Source organism: Oncorhynchus masou, chromosome 22 (genome assembly GCF_036934945.1).
Source record: "Oncorhynchus masou masou isolate Uvic2021 chromosome 22, UVic_Omas_1.1, whole genome shotgun sequence".
NCBI lineage: Eukaryota > Metazoa > Chordata > Actinopteri > Salmoniformes > Salmonidae > Oncorhynchus > Oncorhynchus masou.
This window is the reverse complement of record NC_088233.1, coordinates 51,773,063-51,794,374: the sequence shown is the minus strand read 5'-3', so window position 1 is coordinate 51,794,374 and position 21,312 is coordinate 51,773,063. Positions and strand designations below refer to the sequence as shown.

Sequence of the window (21,312 nt, the reverse complement as noted above, 5' to 3'; positions counted from 1 at the left end):
AAGTGCACAGTTAGCATTACTTTGGCAAGTGGTTCAAGGTGTTGGCCATGGGTGGATTGGCCATCAGGCAGTTCTGGCAAATTAAAATTAAAAAAGGACACCATTGGCAGCCCATGGGCCTGTACATTTAAAGAAAATATTTTTGCACCTTTTCTCTCTTGTCATAATAATATATTTGAGCATGTGCCTCATCAGTGGGCAAGGGCCGCCCCCCCCCTACCAAGGTGGGCCGGCCCCCCCTACCAAGGTGGGCCGGCCCCCCCTACCAAGGTGAGCAGGCCCAGTTTTCTGATGGCCTGAGCTGTGGTCACACAAAACTGCATCAGCAAAGAGACCCGCTCTGACCAAGTACTGTGATTGTGTCTGTGCTGAGAAATGATGCTCGGCGTAGCACTGACAGATCAGCTGCCGCTGCAGAAAACAGTGCAGTCGAGGTAGGGAGAAAACAGAAAAAGACACACACACTGACACAGATTTAGCCTACAGCTGCCAGTTAATATTTTGGCTGTATATCGTGTGAAATAGTAGGCTAATTAACACTTAGGCCTAGTTAGGGATTTGGAGATTCAGGGGAACTAACTTGCAATAAGCCTAAAAAGTAATGAGATTGGCTTTTATAACACATAAGCCAATAAGACATTAAGACATTAAATACAGTGCTACTGCTAGTTATAAAATACAAGTTATAATGGGTACCCATTAGTATATACCGACACGAGTCACTCTTTACTAGAGGTCATTAACTAAGACCCACTCGCTGGCTGACGAGACTGAGATTCAGAAGCAAATAAACATGGATAAAACTATTAAAAATCCCTGAACTGACCTTTAACAGAGGATTATTTAGCAGTTATTATGCTTTAATTCAGTGTTTCTTTGTAATACATTATGACAGAAACACTTTATTTCAAGGGTCTGTAATAAACTACGTATAAGGCAATCAGTTATTTTGTTAACCATTCATTAATCATTACCCCCACATTAATAAACCATGTACTAATCATTAGTAAAGTCTTTTTGCAGTCCCTAATCTAAAGTGAGTGCTATTTATACTTTATAAACACTGTGTACATTTTTTGAGTGACCAGTGTAACCTGGTGAAAAAATATGCACACCGCACAGGATGTTTAAGGAAATATATATATACCTGTGTGGATATTAACATTTACAAATGTGGGAGTAATGAGTAATAAATGGTGAGCAAATAGTTTGTAAACGCCTTATAAATGGTTTACTATGGACCCTTAAAATAAAGTGTTACCCTAGTAGGTTGTTGGGCCAAGCAGCTACCTCAGCTGCTGCTGCAGTCAAGTGCAGTGGAGGTAGGAAGAAAAGAGAGAGAGAGAGAGAGACTGACACAGATTTACTGCCAGTTTTCATATTTTGGCCCTATATTATATATGTAATAGTAATTAACCCTTAGGAGACATGTATGAAAAACATATTTGCCATTTAAGTAGTGTTACAAAGGTATAAAAACCAAATTCTGTTTTCTCCATTTTGTTTTTCCAGGTTTCCTTTATCCCACTTTTTGTTCATGTTTTTCGCTCTCAACATCACTCTTTTTTAATAGAAAAACAACCAAATTGGATGTTCTTAGTCCACAACAACGCTTAAACAACATCAGGAGATGGCTTCTGAGGTCTGGGAAAAATCGACCAAATGTTTGGGTGTAGTTACCCTTTCGTGTGGTGGAGCTAAAATTCCAGAGCTGAATTTTGGTCCCAGTCCACCCCTTGTGTGGGCCAATTCCATTTTTAATTCAGATTCTGTTATTGAGGCTTACTTCAAGCTATTCTTTGCCTGTGGGAGAGTTTGACTAAGGATTATGAGCTGATGCTTTCCTAGAGCCCCTGATGATCTTCAATGCTCAAATGCTTCACATGTAGCGAGATACAGGATTCTATTTTTGAGGTCTTGTGTTTGCATATGGTAGCCCTTAATACTCGGACCCATATACGGGTTGAAAATGTCAGATTTGGCCACTGATAAATTGGAACGCAGTGGCTGTACAGTAATATGCTATACATCACATCAGTCCCCTGGCTCTGTGCTTCGCATCACTGTATAGGTATTGACTGACAAGATATTCTGAACTTGACCATGTCGTGCGTCAAGCAGTTTCCGCCATCCCTCCTGCTAATTGGGCAACTTTTGCTAATTTTTTGTTGCCTGAGTGAGAGAAATGCTGTAAATTAAGAGGACTGTATTTTGAAAGATTAGACGTTGAGTACAAATATGCGCTTCACATTTCCATATCATACAACTCATGTCATATACAGGGTCAAGATAGCGATTTATAATAGACCGTTTTGGGATTGCGTAAACAGCAACAGTAATTGTGTGATGGCGGGGATGCAGGATTGCGTTCCAAACAAAACAACAACAAGTGTTTAGTTCCTCAATGGCACAGCTAGGAGAGCTAAAAAAAAGTAACTTATTAACTTAAGAAGTTGACTCTTCTTTGAGTCAAGTGTGTTGAAATTACTTAGGACCTGTGCACTTTGGAGAAGTGTATGGCCACTTGAAGACACCAGTTAGTCCTCTCACTCAAACCCTTGCAATTTGTTTGTCTTATGTTGCACCTATCCCCCTTTTCCTTTTTTTTCTTATTATTGTCATGTTACTGAATGTATACAGAGTATTTTCAGATTTCATTATGAACAAAAGCTGTGAGAGAGAGAGAGAGAGAGAGAGAGAGAGAGAGAGAGAGAGAGAGAGAGAGAGAGAGAGAGAGAGAGAGAGAGAGAGAGAGAGCACAGCTCCTATCCCAGCCTCGGACGCGTCCACCTCCACTATGACCGCCAAAGAGGGATCCCGATGGGCCAGCATGGGGGCTGAGGTAAGCAGAGCCCTCAGGTGGCTAAAAGCCCTGTCCGCCTCAGCTGACCACTGCAAACGTACCGGGCCCCCCTTCAGCAGTGAGGGAATGGGAGCCGCTACCTGACCAAAATCCTGGATAAACCTTCGTAGTAATTGGCAAACCCTAAGAACCGCAGCACCTCCTTTACCGTGGTGGGAGTCGGCCAATCAAGCACGGCTGAAATGCGGTCACTCTCCATCTCCACCCCTGAAGTGGAAATGCTATACCCTAGGAAGGAGATGGACTGTAACCAAGCACCCTGCGCACCAGGGACATATGCTCGGCGCGTGTAGCGGAGTATATCAGAATGTCATCAATATACACCACTACACCCTGCCTGTACAGGTCCCTGAAAATCTCGTCTACAAAGGCTTGGAAGACTGATGGCACATTCATCAACCCGTACGGCATGACGAGGTACTCATAGTGCCCTGAGGTGGTACTGAAAGCAGTCTTCCACTCGTCTCCCTCCTGGATACGCACCAGGTTGTAAATGCTCCTGAGATGTAGTTTGGTGAAGAAGCACGCCCTGTGCATTGACTCAATCGCTGTGGCTATGAGTGGTAGCGGGTAGCTATACCTCACAGTGATCTGATTCAGACCCCGATAGTCAATACACGGGCGCAGACCTCCCTCCTTTTTCTTCACAAAAAGGAAACTCAAGGAGGCGGGTGAAGTGGAGGACTGAATGCACCCCTGACGCACCCCTGACGCAGTTTAATAAACAAAACCACCGTAAACAGAACAATAAATCAATGGGTAAACAAAACCCGTTACACATCAGCATGACGTGCACAAGCACTACAATAACCAATTCTGGACAAGGACATGGGGGGAACAGAGGGTTAAATACACAACATGTAATGATGGAATTGAAACCAGGTGTGTGGGAAGAAAAGACAAAACAAATGGAAAATGAAAGGTGGATGGGCGATGGCTAGAAGACCGGTGACATCGACCGCCGATTTGCCGCCCGAACAAGGAGAGAGACCGACTTCGGCGTAAGTCGTGACAGACCCAAGTTAAACAATTTAAAGGCAAAGCTACAAAATACTAATTGAGTGTTTGTAAACTTCTGACCCACTGGGAATGTGATGAAAGAAGCTGAAATAAATCATTCTCTTTACTATTATTCTGACATTTCACACTCTTAAAATGAAGTGGTGATCCTAACTGACCTAAGACAGAGAATTTGTACTTGGATTAAATGTCAGGAATTGTGAAAAAAACTGAGTTTAAATGTATTTGGTTCTGACATAAATGGACCATTCAACGCATATGCCATAGGAATTCTATGAGAATACTTGCTGACATAAAATGTATATTTTCAGCTTTGACTGGGAAACTACTGCAAAAAATCAAACTCCCTCTATGCAGACTCGTAAAAAAAAACATAAAATCTCCTTCTCAATATTTTTTTTACAAGTTTGCGTAGAGGGAGTTTGACTCGTTGCGGTAGTTTCCCAGTTAAAGCTGGAAAAATATCCATATTATGTGATGTCAAATATCATTGTGCTAATAGCATACGTGCCTTTTTGTGTCTTTTACCCAGCAATTTAGTAATACAATTTGTATAGTGTGTATTCATACCATATATTCTGAAGGCTCCAGAAAGCACCCCCCATCTTTCCCTAAGGCAACATTAACTCACTGCTCCACGTACAAAGATAGATAAACAACATTAAAGATCAGAATCAGCATGATCGCTTTTATTAAGCCTTTCAGAGCCTCCCTTAGTGACATCGTTCCTTGTGCCAAAATCCTAAGACAGTGTGTATTTCAATATAGGAAAATATAACAGAACCTTAGGTCTCATCATGCCAGTCCCAGTCTCATTCTCACACATACTCGTTAAGCCCGAATCATCCATGTCAGACTCATGTGAGTGTCCTTCCACCAGCCATACAGTTCGTCAACATGTCCTTACATTACCGTTTGCACTGCCAGTGTCAGTCAGGGTCGGTGAGTAACAGTTCACATGGAATCATTTCCAGTCCTTTTCTCCTGAATATTCCTTCTCCTTTTGCCCTGTTAGTCTCTTTCCACAGAGGATGTCAGACCCATCTCCTCAAAATGTGACCGTATGAATAAGAAAACCATTGAAGACAGCCAACACTCGACCACCTCCTATGTATGGTCAGCTATTTATTGGAGAGACCCTTTCATTTCATACTGAGTGCTAAATAATGATACTTTGGTCTTTGTGTAATAAAAATAAAAAAAAACAGGCGAGAAGATGAGGACATTTCACAAGAAGTGTTGTGAAACACCTGGTTTTAACATCTACCCTGGAATGTACGTTGGAAGTGGACCAGCCATTGAGACAACACTCAGTACTGAGTCATAGACAGAGTCAGACTTTTGTGGTTTACTTAAAAGGTAATGGCAGGGCAGTCTTGGTTTATTTACTCAAACTATGGTCTCAAGCATTACTGGGAAAAAAACATCATCCAATAACTTATAGTATTGTTTTTTTGGTGATTGGTTTTTGTCCTGTCAAATTGAAGTGAATGGAAATACATGTCAGGAGAACTCTTTGGGGTCTGTGCGAGACATTTATACTTCAATATTCCATCATCAGAATAAAAACCCTGAGTAGAGTACTGTATTATTTAACGGTACTTGGGGAAAGCCAATTAAAGCATGTGAATGGACCGTTAACTCAAGTAACTATTCAAAGCAACGCCTTAATTGTGAACAAGTTAGTGCTCTGTATTTAATCATTTACTTGACTGTTCTTGAGGCAATGCTTTCACTGAGAAGCAGTGTCTCCGTCTTAACCTCTTAGATTCATAATAGTTCTAAAGATAGCTCAAACAAACCACAGATCTCTATAAAGTCTCACAAGGTGGCTCCTATTAAAATACATGTGTTATATGACTGGAACAACTTCAATTATTTGGTAATCAACACTGAAATTGGTGCGGTAATGATTCAGCTCAGAGAAGAACACTATGTTCAAAGTCAACATTGTTTCTCAAATAAGAGGGGTGATTACTCCTTGTTTACACTTACTGTAACATTAAGGACTTCCAACTTCAAGACTGCTGGCCAAACGTTTGTTGCAACAGAAAGAACAAGGAGTCTATCAATAACCCAACGATTTACAATCGCACGGAGGCATGCACGCACACACACCATGATCGGCGGGTGCAAAGCTCCTGTGCAAACTCAACTGGAGCACAACTGATTCCAAAGGCCTGCTTCTCCTCAAATGGGCAAAGAAGCAGGTGAAGACATTTGTTTAGAAAATCACACTAAAATACCTCTGCTCCTTCAAGGCACTGATAGGGACCACGGGAAAAAGTAACATTAATTCCATGATGTTAATTCTCTTAAGCCATGTAGTGCAGCTGCTGCCTCTTGGAACTCTGAAAGCCTCCATCTGGCACAGTCATGGCTTGTACGGAGAGCTCAAGAAGATACATTCAGGTAACACGTTTGCAGTGAACACCTGAGCATTCAAGCCCTTACTCTGAGAAACAACGGGAGGAGATGGCATGGACTCTGTCAGGGTTTTCATACAGTACACGAAAAGGGTTCAGCTCCTACCGTCTGCTTAAGGCTACACATGCCTATCTTTGAACCTCTACAGAGAATTCTTAAATTCCACCTATCAATTGACGTATTAAGATTTGTTGCAAACACCTTAAATAGATGGTATTGTATACAACAACAAAACAATGTTGGTCATAACATAGCAAAATTGTTGGCTTTATGAAGAAGACAATGGTGTAAGTCCCTTGAAACAAAGAATTTAGACTTTGAATTTCAGCCTGGAAAGTGACTATTACGTGAAGTGCACAAACTGGCTTCTCCAGCCTCTTCAAGAACATGCCCTCTTTCTGTCCAAGTCTATGAACCACTTGGCCCATATTCAAGTCAAAATAAGCAGAAAGTCATCTTTATAAGGACGCAACCTCAGCAACCCCTCTCTTCTTTCAAGCCAGGGTTTGTGTGACTATCATGGTCCACCATGAAGAAAGAGAATAAACAGATAAACTTTTCCAGCTTGCAGCCATCCCGCTGGGCACACACTGGTTAAATCAACATTGTTTCAATACCATTTGTCAACGTATTGTGACGTGGAATCAATGTGGAAAATACAAAAAGTAATCAAACAGTACTGATTTCATCTCATTTCAACCAGCGTTGTAATGATTGAAATGAGGGTAAAACTTCAACTTCAATACAATGACTTGACCTGAATAACAGATTGATACATCAATCTAATTTCAACATAATCATCAGAACTACGTATATGTTGAAAATGCATTGGAAATTCCACATATAAACGTACTATATATATATATATATATATATATATATATATATATATATATATATATATAAAAATCCTATGTTCATCCAGGTTAAGTGTACAAAACATTAGGGATACCTACCTAATATTGGAGCTATATCGCCCCCTCCTTTTTACCCTAAATTCTTGACACAAACCAGTGTGTCTGGCACCTACTACCATACCCCTTTCAAAGGCACTTAAATCTTTTGTCTTGCCCATTCACTCTTGGAATGGCACACAAACACAATCCATGTCTCAATTGTCTCAAGGTTTAAAAATCCTTCTTTAACCTGTCTCCTCCCCTTCATTTGCACTGATTGAAGTGGAGTGAACAAGTGATCATAGCTTTCACCTGGTCAGTCTATGTAATGGAAAGACCAGGTGTTCCTAATGTTTTGTACACTAAGTGTATGAAACTGGTTGATATTTTGTGTTGGGGAGTAGCAAACTACATGAAGTTCAACTAGTAATTTAACTACATTTGAAGAAGCTAGGTGGTAGTTGAACTAGTCAAAAAAAAAATATATATATATGGGTGAAGTGTGAAATATTTTGGGGGGTTTTCGGCATCAGACCTGCCAAATTCTCACTTGAAACTTACATATTCTATTAAAATTACATATTCCATTAATGTATGACCCCAAAGTGAACTGTTCTTGCAATTTGTAGTCTATGACATTTCAAATTTACATACAATCATTTTTCTGAATGATGTACTTTTGATATATTGAACTACTTTTTCAAAGTAACCTTAGTTAAGTAAACTATATTTTTCTTAAGGGTAGCTTTCTTAAGGATATAATTTTATATTTGATTAGACATATTTCATTTCACCTAGTAAAATTGTATGTTTGAATCAACGTCAGTTTCAACTTCATGTCATCATGAAGAGGTAAATTCAGCATCCTAATTATAAGGCTAATGGTAACTACTTCTATACTTCTAAAGATCCAATCAGCCATAGTCGAATGACAGTATACCTAACGTTGAAATGATGGTGGTCTTTGGGAAAATCAGATGTCAATGTAGCTTACATAATAAACCCAACCTCACTCCAAACTTACTTTCACATACAGCTAGTGTAAGAAAAGTTAGAGGAGTTACTTTCAACTATTCAATGGTATTTAGGTAGTCTATGCAAAAGTGTATGGAAGCTGACCAATGTCTAACTGTGTTGACATGATAGGCCAGCTGAATTGAACACAGCTTGTTTCTCAAGCTAAGCAGGGTACATAGAGGAAGGCATCTATCTGTATGGTAGACTTGTTTCACTGAAGTGCATTACCTCTCCGTAGGTGTCAATGTTCAGGCAGGAATCGTTGGGACTGTGGCTTACCATTTTATTTCAATATACATCTATTTAGGTTGATGGCATGACGTTGAAAAAATTATGTTGATTCAAACATCAAACATACCATTTTACTATCAGCATTGAACAGTTCAAATAACATATGTCTAATCAAATATGAAATTAAACTTCATTTCAACCACCCAAAGTTGAAGATTTTTTACATTTCTACGTGGAATTTTCAATGCAATTTCCACGTATTTAATTGTTATGATGATTATGTTGAAATTAGACTGATGTAACAACTTGTTAATCAGGTTAAGTCTCTGTAGTTAAGTTGAAGTTTTACCCTAATTTCAATGATGAAAAATTTGTTCAAATCCAATGTCTTTTCCACGTCACAATACATTGACAAATGACATTTAAACAACCAGTGTGTGTCCAGTGGGATGTCTCGGTTTCCAATAGGATTTTTGACAACCCCTGAAGAGGCCCCGTTGAACTGGGCGGCCATTTTGGATCAAAAGGATAACGTCAGGGCTGATGACAAGCCCAGCCTCTACAGGTTGTCGTACATGTGCAGGGTACGCTCCAGCTGTTGGCCCACGCGCTGGTAGAAGGCGATCTGCTGTTTGATGTAGGCCTGCATCATCTCCTTGAAGTCCACCTCTCGACGCTGGTGGAAGTGGTTCATCTCAGCCTGTAGAGCAAATCCCACTGTCCGGCAGCGTTTACGCACTCCGTCTGCCTCTTCCTGGTCCATTTTCCCTTCGTCGCTCATCCGCTGACTCTCTTTGACCTTGGCGAATGCACCTGAGGAAATAGAGAGCAGTTGGCGGTTAGCTAGCTACTCATAAATGAGTGTTACTACCTGTGGAGGGAGAAGTTTGCGGTTAGCTAGCTACCGATACAATAGAAATGCTATGACCTGTGGAGAGAGCAGTTAGCAAGCTACCGATACAATGAATATGCTATGACTTGTGGGCTAGCTAGCTACCGATAAAAGGGAAATGCTACTACTACCAGTGCATGCGTGTGGACCTAGCATGACCTGTACAAGACAATGACACCTTGAAAATCATATTCAGGTTAGACATTTGAATGGCGTTCGAATTTGAGGGCTATGATCAGTAATTGTAAAAACTTGTAAGACTTGTTCATATGCTTTTTTTATTTATTTAAAGTTTTATTACATTTTCTTGTTTTTCAATCAATCAACAAAACACATTCCACATTCACAGATGTGACAGACTTTAAACAAAATAGATATAATAATAATAATATATTTTAAAAAAAAATAATAATATATAATTATTAAAAAAATATATATATATAAAACTTGCAGCAGCACTATCAAGGTTCATATTAGCTATTTCCAGCCTTAGCTGAGATGACGAGCAAATAATTAGTTTTTAGGTTTTACAGCACCTTACACAACATGTATCTGCTCATTTCTCTAATCACCCCATTCACTCTGTCCAATTTGAAATATAGTTGAGTAGTGGAGACCAGAATCTATCTAACTTGGGCTGTCTCTTGCGGAGGTCATAAGTGAGCTTTTCAAGAGGGAGAAAGTCAACAATCTGGTCAATCCACATTTTAAATGTAGGAGGGGTATTAGAGGTCCACAATAGAAGAATACATTTCTTAGCAAAGTATGTAATAGTCATAAGCAAAGTTCATGTGTTTTTGAGACATTTTGGAAAACATGACAGCCTTTTGAGACTTTAGCTTCCTCATAGTCTCGTAAAACCTGTCCTTTGCTGACCTGGAATATTACAGTAGACAAGAGATTGGCAAGATAAGGCACCCTCCAACCTTTAACTTCTTTGGGATAGGGGGCAGCATTTTCACTTTTGGATGAATAATGTGCCCAGAGTAAACTACCACCTACTCAGTCCCAGATGCTAATATATGCATTATTGGATAGAAAACACTCTGAAGTTTCTAAAACTGTTTGAATGATGTCTGTAAGTATAACATAACTCATATGTCAGGCAACAACCTGAGAACACATCCAAACAGGAAGTGGGAAATCTGAGGTTTGTAGTTTTTGAACTCCCTATCGAATACACAGTGGGATATGGGTCACCTTGCACTTCCTAAGGCTTCCACTCGATGTCAACCATCTTTAGAGCGTTGTTTCAGGCTTATACTGTGAAGGGGGGGGGCGGATGAGAGATGTTTGACCAAGGGGTCTGGCAGCAGCCTCGTTCTCACTCACGCGCATTTCACATGAGAGGTAGCTCTCGTTCCATTGCACAATGGAATTTTCCGACTGGAACATTATTGAACATTTATGAAAAACATCCTAAAGATTGATTCTATAATTAGTTTGACAAGTTTCTACGACCTGTAATTTAACTTTTTGAACTTTTCATCCGACGTTCGGCTGGACCTGAACGTGCGTTTGGATTTGTTTACCAAACGCCCTAACAAAAGAAGCTATTTGGACATAAATGATGGACATTATTGAACAAATCAAGCATTTATTGTGGAACTGGGATTCCTGGGAGTGTATTCTGATGAAGATCATCAAAGGTAAGTGAATATTTATAATGCTATTTCTGACTAATGTTGACTGCGCAACATGGCGGATATTTATTTTGGCTGGTTTGGGCTTTGAGTGTCGTACTCAGATTATGCTTTTTCCGGAAAGTTTTTTTGAAATCTGACACAGTGGTTGAAGTATATCTAAAGTTCCATGCATAACACTTTAATTTTCATCAACATTTAGAATGAGTATTTCTGTGAACAGATGTGGCTCTCTGCAAAATCACAGCATGTTTTTGAACTACTGAACATAACACACCAATGTAAAATTAGATTTTTGGATATAAATATGCACTTTATCGAACAAAACATACATGTATTGTATAACATGAAGTCCTATGAATGTCATCTGATGAAGATCATCAACGGTTAGTGATTCATTTTATCTCTATTTGTGGTTTTTGTGACTCCTCTCTTTGGCTGGAAAAATGGCTGGGTTTTTCTGTGACTTGGTGGTGACCTAACATAATCGTTTGTGGAGCTTTCGCTGTAAAGCATTTTTGAAATCAGAATCTGTGGCTGGATTAATGAGAATTTTATCTTTAAAATGGTGCCTAATACTTGTATGTTTGAGAAATTTGATTTATGAGATTTCTGTTGATTTGTATTTGGCGCCCTGCAATTTCATTGGCAGAATCTGCTTTAGACCAAATAGAGCATATTACGCCACAGACTTAACTGCTACAGTAACAGTACACAAATCATGTTACTGTAAGAAACAACAGCTAACACAACTCACTGAATTCAAAACAGATGTAGCAATAAAATGTTGCTTCCTTCATCAAGCTTTCAAGTGTTCATAATCTTACTACATTACACATGTAGGCTAGGCTTCTCATCGATGGGGCTGTAGTGGAGCAGGTTGAGAGCTTCAAGTTCCTTGGTGTCCACATCAACAACAAACTAGAATGGTCCAAACACACCAAGACAGTTGTGAAGAGGGCACGACAGAGCCTATTCCCCCTCAGGAAACTAAAAAGATTTGTCATGGGTCCTGAGATCCTCAAAAGGTTCTGCAGCTGCAATATCGAGAGCATGGTTGCATCACTGCCTGGTACGGCAATTGCTTGGCCTCTGACCGCAAGGCACTACTGAGGGTAGTACGTACGGCCCTGTACATCACTGGGGCTAAGCTGCCTGCCATCCAGGACCTCTACACCAGGCGGTGTCAGAGGAAGGCCCTAAAAATTGTCAAAGACCCCAGCCACCCCAGTCATAGACTGTTCTCTCTACTACCGCATGGCAAGCGATACCGAAGTGCCAAGTCTAGGACAAAAAGGCTTCTCAACAGTTTTTACCCCCAAGCCATAAGACTCCTGAACAAGTAATGAAATAGCTACCCGGACTATTTGCATATTGTGCCCCCCCACCCCTCTTTTTACGCTGCTGCTACTCTGTTTATCATATATACATAGTCACTTTAACTATACATTCATGCACATACTACCTCAATCAGCCTGACTAACCGGTGGCTGTATGTAGCCTCGCTACTTTTATAGCCTCGCTACTGTATATAGCCTGTCTTTTTCCTGTTGTTTTATTTCTTTACCTACCTATTGTTCACCTAATACCCTAAATGCACTATTTGTTAGAGCCTGTAAGTAAGCATTTCACTGTAAGGTCTACACCTGTTGTATTCAGCGCACGTGACAAATAAACTTTGATTTGATAGGCACAAATGTATGTACTCTCCGTCACCGGAACTGCATGGGAAATGGTCCAGGAACACAAAGTAAAGCACAAAGGATAATTCCCAAGGCCTAATCAGCCCTTCCCCCTCTAAAGGGCCAGTACTGACTATTGAATGTTTGATAGAATAATACTATAGTATCTATGTCTGGTATCTATCTGAAACGTGATCACTGAAGATAACTCTGATGCTACCTATATGGATGTATGATCTCTGTGGTAACTTGTATCTGTACAGGGTGAACTCTAAACTCTCAACCAATTATTTCAAGCCTCATGCTTGCTTGTATATTTTAATTATCTTTATGAAGTCAGATAAACATTTTGAAGGCAGTGTCATGGTGTGTTCGTAACCGTGGGAAGTGGGAATTTAACACATATGATGGGAAAAATCCCTTGAATGACCATCCAACTGGTCATTACTCGTGAGAAACTCGTCTATCATCCTGAGCACCCACTTCTCCCACATGGTGACCTCTGATGTCACCTACTAAGAAAATGGCCTCTATAATAGGGTTGGGATGGATCCAGATTTTCATATCATCATACAGTCCTTCTCTCATCTCGGGATTTATGTTATTACCGGTTTGGAACAAAAGGGTTCACCAAAAAGCAAAAAAACTCATTGGGCGTCTATTACAAGAACGCCCCAAAAAAATTGCACACGTAATAGCGAATTTCCAAGGAAGCTGCAAAATATACAAATGAGAGCAAACAAAAATAAACCAATTGCAAAGACAGACAATCTAGCTCATAAAGTTATACATATATAGGTGGTAACTACTGAATGTAATTTTTGGTCAGTTTGGACATTCACAAGCGAATGTAAACGAGAGACATTGCGCAAATAAACAATGTTTTGACATATACTTGTCTTTAGCAGGATTCTTTCTCTTCACAACTGGCTACTTGATTATTGCAGCTCAATGGGTATGACTTTTGTTGACAATTTTGATTCCTTTTGGAAGCAAAACACGTTTCATAAGGAGGATGAGATCCACCCAAATCATTTGGGTGTCTGGATCCTTTCTGCGTTGAGACAATGACCCAAGTCCAGCTCAGCTAATCCCTACCATCGTGTCGCTGAGTCATCATAATGCTTTAGCAAATGTACCTCATTTATATCCCTCTAACTGCCCTGAATACCTCTGCTGATCCTACAGCTATTGCATGCAGCAATCATATGCTTTTGAACCAGATTTATGCTGTTAGCACTTAGACGGTGTGCCCTATTAGGAAGTACACTATGTGCAGCTCACCCTGAACTAACATAAATAAAATGAGAATATCTACTATGCTAATCTTTCCAGTAAAGCAATGAAAACAATCAAGCATCCCAGAAAAATTATCAAAATATCCCACGTTAACATATGTAGCTTAAGAAAAAAGGTTCATTAAAATAATAACTTGCTACCGACTGATATTGCCAACTAATTAAATTATTTTTTCATTGGCAAGATTAGCAAACTTAGGCATGACATGCCAGCAACAAATGCTGACACAACACATCCAAGTATAACTGACCAATTTATGAAAGACAAGAATTGTAATTTTGAATTCCGTAAAGAGAATGTGGAAGAGGCAAAAAAAATTGACAACAATGACTAGCCACAGGGGTCTGACAAAATGGAACATTTTGGAAGATGACTGCGGATAATAGTGTACGATATTGCCACTCCTATTTGCCATATCTTCAATTTAAGCCTACTAGAAAGTGTGTGCCCTCAGGCCTGAAGGGAAGCAAAAGTCATTCCGCTACCTAAGAATAGTAAAGCCCCCTTTACTGGCTCAAATAGCCGACCAATCAGCCTGTTACAAACCCTTAGGTATTTTTTGGAAATAATTATGTTTGACCAGATTCAATGCTATTTTACAGTAAACAAATTGACAACAGACTTTCAGCACGCTTATAGGGAAGGACATTCAACAACCCAGCCAAATAGCATTGCACTTCTGTTGTCATCTGATGAAAATGAAGCTATTTTCTGCAGAATGTGTTGCACAAATGTATATTCTGTGAAGGAAACTATAGATGCACATCCCTGATCACTCTATTGAAGCAAAAAAAAACACTGTTGACTTTCATAGAAAACGTGACCCCTGTCAATACACAGCTAAACTCATATGCTCCGGCTTTCTCCCGTTGTGCTATTTACAAACAAACACATGACGGGTTCAACTGTTCTGGGGAACGATGGTAAGCTTCATAATGTGACAGGTGAAATTAAGAAACCGATCTGCTTTATCTCCTAATGCATTGCACAAGTTGACTACAGGCATTTACTTAAAAAGTAGCTACAAATATAAAAATATATTGAAAAACTTCTAAGAAATAGTTTCAATGGTATTGAGGGTATTCAAAAACCATGCAATGGCTATTTCCAAATTCCTATGTATAGGGTATATACGGTATATCGCCCAAACCTATTCTATAACAGCATTCCCTTAAATGCAACATCAAAACATTATTTAATTAACTATTTAACTCTATAATTTGTTTACAATCATGATAGCTGTATTTTTGGTTTATGATTCGCGCAGCTTGTTGGCCATTAGTAGAGCTGAGCAATTATTGCTTTTTGAGGTTGGTTTGGTTTCGGTAAAAAAAATCTATTTTGGTTTTGATACATTTTTTCTAAACATTAAATGCACTATGCATTATGTGGGTTGAATGCTGTAACAACACAGAATAAAACCATTTTTAAAAGTCCCATGATGTTAGTGACTGCCCATTACTGCTGATCACTTATTAACCATCATTTATTCACTTTATTACTTTATTTTAATACAATATTTCAGCTGTTGTGTATTTTACATTTGTTTTATTTGATGACTTTATTATTTCATTCAAGTTATCATCTCATCTCTATAGAGCTGCTGCCTGTGCTGCTTGACAAAATCACTATTTTTGTCACGATGTGTGCAACTGGTTGAAGGTAAGACAGGTGCAGGAGAGCAGAGATGGGTGATAACAGGCGCACTTTATTCATGCCCATGGAAAACAGCGATAATGCCCAAAGTACACAAGGTACAATTAACAAAACACACGGGTCAAACACATACCCGGCGCAAACCAGCCTGATGTGAACCACACGTAACAAACAAACAATTCCACACACAGACATGGGGGGAACAGAGGGTAATATACATTAATCGCTCAGCGGTAGCCAATCGTCTTTTTCAATGAGTTCAAATCACATGAATGCATCCAACTTGCATTTACGACTTCACAACTTGTAAATTCCCACCTCCCACATGGTTACAAATGCAGCATCAAAGTAGAAACTTGAGAGGCCCAACAGACCCTTAGATACATTTTGGAAAGAATTGGGTAGCCTAGTGGTTAGAGCGTTGGACTAGTAACCGGAAGGTTGCAAGTTCAAACCCCCGAGCTGACAAGATTCAAATCTGTCGTTCTGCCCCTGAACAGGAACACTGTTCCTAGGCTGTCATTGAAAATAAGAATTTGTTCTTAACTGACTTGCCTGGTTAAATAAAGATAAAAAATAAGTAAAAATAACATACCTGTCACAACAAACAATGCCAGGAACATTGTGAATGGCATCTCATTGTCCTGCTGTACCAAACCCAACCTAAAACCGCACCATGTGTTTGGTGAATTTTTACAACCGTCAATTTATTTTATTTTATTAGGCTTACCGGTAGTCCCCAGTCACATATTATTTACAAGCACACAACAATAAGAGACCGGAGCTTTGTTGTGCAGCACACACCAGGTGATCTAGTTACAGTATGAAATTCACAACTAAATGTTTGCCTGCTAGATATATTATAACCTAACTATTAACGGTCTAAAATGTGCTAAATGTTCTGCAGTTGTGAATTGCAATCAAGCTCCTCTTGGCAACAGCAGACTCTCCTGGTTTGAGAGCCTTTATGTCTAATAGTGAGTAGCATTGTAGTTGTGTAACTTTATGAACTGATACGTCAGCAGTGCAAATAGTTTATGTCAGAGGAGATTGTATAATAACTGCATATTCGCTATGGAACTTTACATGTACACTACCAGTCAAAGGTTTTAGAACTTCCTACTCATTCAAGGGTTTTTCTTTATTTTTACTATCTTCTAAATAGTACACTAATAGTGAAGACATCAAAACTATTAAATAACACATGGAATCATGCAGTAACCAAAAAAGTGTTAAACATATCAAAATGTATTTTATATTTGCGATTCTTCAAATAGCCACCCTTTGCCTTGATGACAGCTTTGCACACTGTTGGCATTCTCCCAACCAACTTCACATGGAATGCTTTTCCAACAGCTTTAAAGGAGTTCCAAAATACGCTTCGCACTTGTTGGCTGCTTTTCCTTCACTCTGTGGTCCGACTCATTCCAAACCATCTCAATTTGGTTGATGTTGGGGGATTGTGGAGGCCAGGTCATCTGATGCAACACTCCATCACTCTCCTTCTTGGTAAAATATCCCTTACACAGCATGGAGGTGTGTTGGGTCATTGTCCTGTTTGAAAACAAATTTTAGCCCCACTAAGCCCAAACCAGATGGGATAGCGTACTGTATCTCTGCAGAATGCTGTGGTCGGTGGAATGAGTAGGTGTTCTAAAACTTTTGACCTGATCCCTCTTTTGAAGAACATATCAAGACTGTTTCAAGGACAGCTTTTTTCCATCTACGTAACATTGCAAAAATCAGACATTTTCTGTCCAAAAATGATGCAGAAAAATGTATCCATGCTTTTGTCACTTCTAGGTTAGACTACTGCAATGCTTTACTTTCCGGCTACCCGGATAAAGCACTAAATAAACTTCAGTTAGTGCTAAATACGGCTGCTAGAATCCTGAGTAGAACCAAAAAATTTGATCATACTACTCCAGTGCTAGCCTCCCTACACTGGCTTCCTGTCAAGGCAAGGGCTGATTTCAAGGTTTTACTGCTAACCTACAAAGCATTACTTGGGCTTGCTCCTACTTAGCTCTCTCATTTGGTCCTGCCGTACATACCTACACGTACGCTACGGTCACAAGACGCAGGCCTCCTAATTGTCCATAGAATTTCTAAGCAAACAGCTGGAGGCAGGGCTTTCTCCTATTGAGCTCCATTTTTATGGAATGGTCTGCCTACCCATGTGAGAGACACAGACTCGGTCTCAATCTTTAAGTCTTTACTGAAGACTCAGGGGATCATAGTCTGGCCCAGGAGTGTGAAGGTGAACGGAAAGGCTTTGGAGCAACATACCGCCCTTGCTGTCTCTGCCTGGCCGGTTCCCCTCTTTCCACTGGGATTCTCTGCCTCTAACCCTATTACAGGGGCTGAGTCACTGACTTACTAGGGCTCTTTCATACCGTCCCTAGGAGGGGTGCGTCACTTGAGTGGGTTGAGTCACTGATGTGATCTTCCTGTCTGGGTTGGCGCCCCCCCTTGGGTTGTGCCGTGGTGGAGATCTTTGTGGGCTATACTCGGCCTTGTCTCAGGATGGTAAGTTGGTGGTTGAAGATATCCCTCTAGTGGTGTGGGGGCTGTGCTTTGGCAAAGTGGGTGGGGTTATATCCTTCCTGTTTGGCCCTGTCCGGGGGTGTCATCGGATGGGGCCACAGTGTCTCCTGACCCCTCCTGTCTCAGCCTCCAGTATTTATGCTGCAGTAGTTTATGTGTCGGTGGGCTAGGGTCAGTTTGTTATATCTGGACTACTTCTCCTGTCCTATCCGGTGTCCTGTGTGAATTTAAGTATCCTCTCTCTAATTCTCTCTTTCTCTCTTTCTTTCTTTCCCTCTCTCGGAGGACCTGAGCCCTAGGACCATGCCTCAGGACTACCTGACATGATGACTTCTTGCTGTGCCCAGTCCACCTGGCCGTGCTGCTGCTTCAGTTTCAACTGTTCTGCCTGTGATTATTATTATTTGGCCATGCTGGTCATTTATGAACATTTGAACATCTTGGCCATGTTCTGTTATAATCTCCACCCGGCACAGCCAGAAGAGGACTGGCCACCCCACATAGCCTGGTTCCTCTCTAGGTTTCTTCCTAGGTTTTGGCCTTTCGAGGGAGTTTTTCCTAGCCACCGTACTTCTACACCTGCATTGCTTGCTGTTTGGGGTTTTAGGCTGGGTTTCTGTACAGCACTTTGAGATATCAGCTGATGTACGAAGGGCTATATAAATACATTTGATTTGATGTAGTGCACTTTTTAGCATTGCTAGCCTTCATATTGAAAATAGCGCCACTTGTGTTCAGTGTCGGTATGAAGGTATGACAATCTGGATACCGCCCAACCCTAGTTTCTATAGAAATCCAGGCTGCAGTCTGAGTAAGCATGTAGGGAATTTTATTGCTGTTCCAGGGGCAGGGCTGTACTGAAGAGTCTGTGGCTCTGACCAAGAATAATGTATTGGAGGGGGTGTTTCCAAATGTCCTTATGCCATGTCCCTTAAGAAGAAAAGACTGGAATGTGGATCTTATGCAATGGTCTGTTTCCCCGTGTATATGTTATAACGTACATAACATATGAAAATATTGTATCTGTCCATTACGTACATGGGGCATTTCAGAACTCTGTGATTCATGTGCTAAATAAAAAAATAGTAAAAGTAATAGTGGTAGTCATCATAGTAGTAATGGTAGTTGTAGAAAATTGGTATCCCTTTACTCATGTCAATCCACTGGAATAAATGCTTGCTAATAAATGTCCCAATGGCCTAGAAAGTCACCACTAGATTTGTTTATTTAGTCCAACCAGATGGCTTTCCTCAGCTACTGTACCACCACTTGTGACCATTCTAAGTTGTGGAGAGAATTGAGCGATATTATAAGTTATAGTGAGAGTGAAACTGGTATACTAACCATGCTATGCAATTGAGGAAGAGTGGCAGAGAGAAGGGGGAATAGAGAGGAAGAGGAGAGAGGGCGAGAGGGGTGGGGGGCGGAAGAGATTAATTGTGAACACAACCACTCTGGTGAATTAAACACAGGAATCTCCAGTACAATTTTGTGCATTCCCCTTTCCCACACAGGCCTCCAGACTGCTACCATTTAGGGACAGTTCAATATTTATTTGGGGGTAGTCCAAATAGGGGAGGATTGATAAAAAGAAATTGCTTTCGGGAGGGTTGTTGGACCCTTTGACTTGGCTGTGCGAGTAACTGCCCCTGAACAGGCAGTTAACCCACTGTTCCTAGGCCGTCATTGAAAATAAGAATTTGTTCTTAACTGACAAATAAAATAAAATAAACATTTTGTTGGTCGCATCGGTGTGAGCTGCACATTCCACATGGTCACCTCACTCAAAGCATCTAATTGTTTTAGGAGGCTAAAAACAAGATTTGGTCATACAGTAAAGTGCATTCTCCTATAATGTCTGCCCTGCTGCTGTGCCTGTTTCGCAGGGGCCTGGATGCTGTGATGAGTGAGCCATTCAATGGCTCTCCCACTGTGCTCCGAGAGAAAAAAATGCTTCCTGATTGTATAACATTTCAAAATCAAGAAGAAAAAAAAACATCTAAAAAAACATCTATCCTGTGTAATACTTGTTGTAAGAGTTGAAGAGAGGGGGTTCTCAGCTTTCTGTAGGTATACGGTTTATGTTTCAACTCAATTTTGAGCTCTATTGCAACTATTGTTGCAACCAACATATTTTATATGGCTTTGAGATACAGAGCGCACCAAATGCGCATTGGCCATTGCGAGTGCATGGGCCTCATTGGCTGCTACGTTTTTTTAGGACATTACATTTACTGTTATATTAATACATAGCTACTACCAGTGGGTATTATATTTAGAATAACGATATAGCTAATGTGTTTTGAGTTTCCACTTACTCAGGTTGTGAATTAAATCTGCCTATGATATTCGTTCACATAAAGATGTAGGTAAATTCATGTTTATTGAACTAAAACATGTCTATTAGGGCTGTCCCCGATTGAAAAAGATCTTGGACGATCGAGAGTTGTCCTAGTCTTTCGACTAATTGATTGGTCTAAATGTTTCAACTGATATTTCCCATATATAGACAGACACACCCTATGTGTTTGAATAATAACATCAACTACATATGCACTGAGCTTGTCTGATGCTTTAAGCACACACAAATGACTCAAGAAAGAGCCTGATGATCACACTGTGTTAAAAAAAATTGCCAGCGCATGCCTGTGTGACTGAAGCACGTTGTCTCACTCTCCTCCCTACTGCAGCGAAACGGCACCAACGCACAGCAAGTGTTTATTGAACTGTCTGTGCTGAAGCTGCAAAATAATTTCAGTCATTTATTAGTCTCTTTTTCTGACTGAAAAGTTATGTTACCGAAATCCCTAATTTGTTTACGAAAAACATGACCTATTCCCTGAACCCTGCTCTCTTTACGTGGATCAAGTAAGCGTCGCAGGCGACCAATAGGGCTTGACCTATCATAATCACATCAATAAATTGGTTACAAAAAACTCAGAACACAGTAATGACAAAAGCAAAATGGATGAGGAGGCCATGAAAAAGTAACTCGAAACGGGCAAATGTTTACTGGTTGCTCAGGAGGGAAAGGGGAAGTCAGATCTGTGGAAGACATTTGACGTAGTTGTGGAAACTAGGGATGCACGATATATCGGTGAACATATTGGAATTAGCCAATATTAGCTAAAAATGCCAA

The 21,312-nt window shown here is 40.2% G+C and overlaps 1 protein-coding gene across 1 annotated transcript in view; it reads right to left on the bottom strand.

Moving 5' to 3' along the window:
• Positions 1-3,535: 3,535 nt before the first annotated feature.
• snx33 (sorting nexin 33) overlaps positions 3,536-21,312 on the bottom strand; it is a 41,016-nt gene continuing 23,239 nt past the window's right edge. The window contains exon 2 of the mRNA XM_064930555.1: positions 3,536-9,267. Within this exon, the coding sequence (XP_064786627.1) occupies positions 9,014-9,267 (254 nt within the window). The 3' untranslated portion in view covers positions 3,536-9,013. The remainder of the gene's footprint in view (positions 9,268-21,312) is intronic.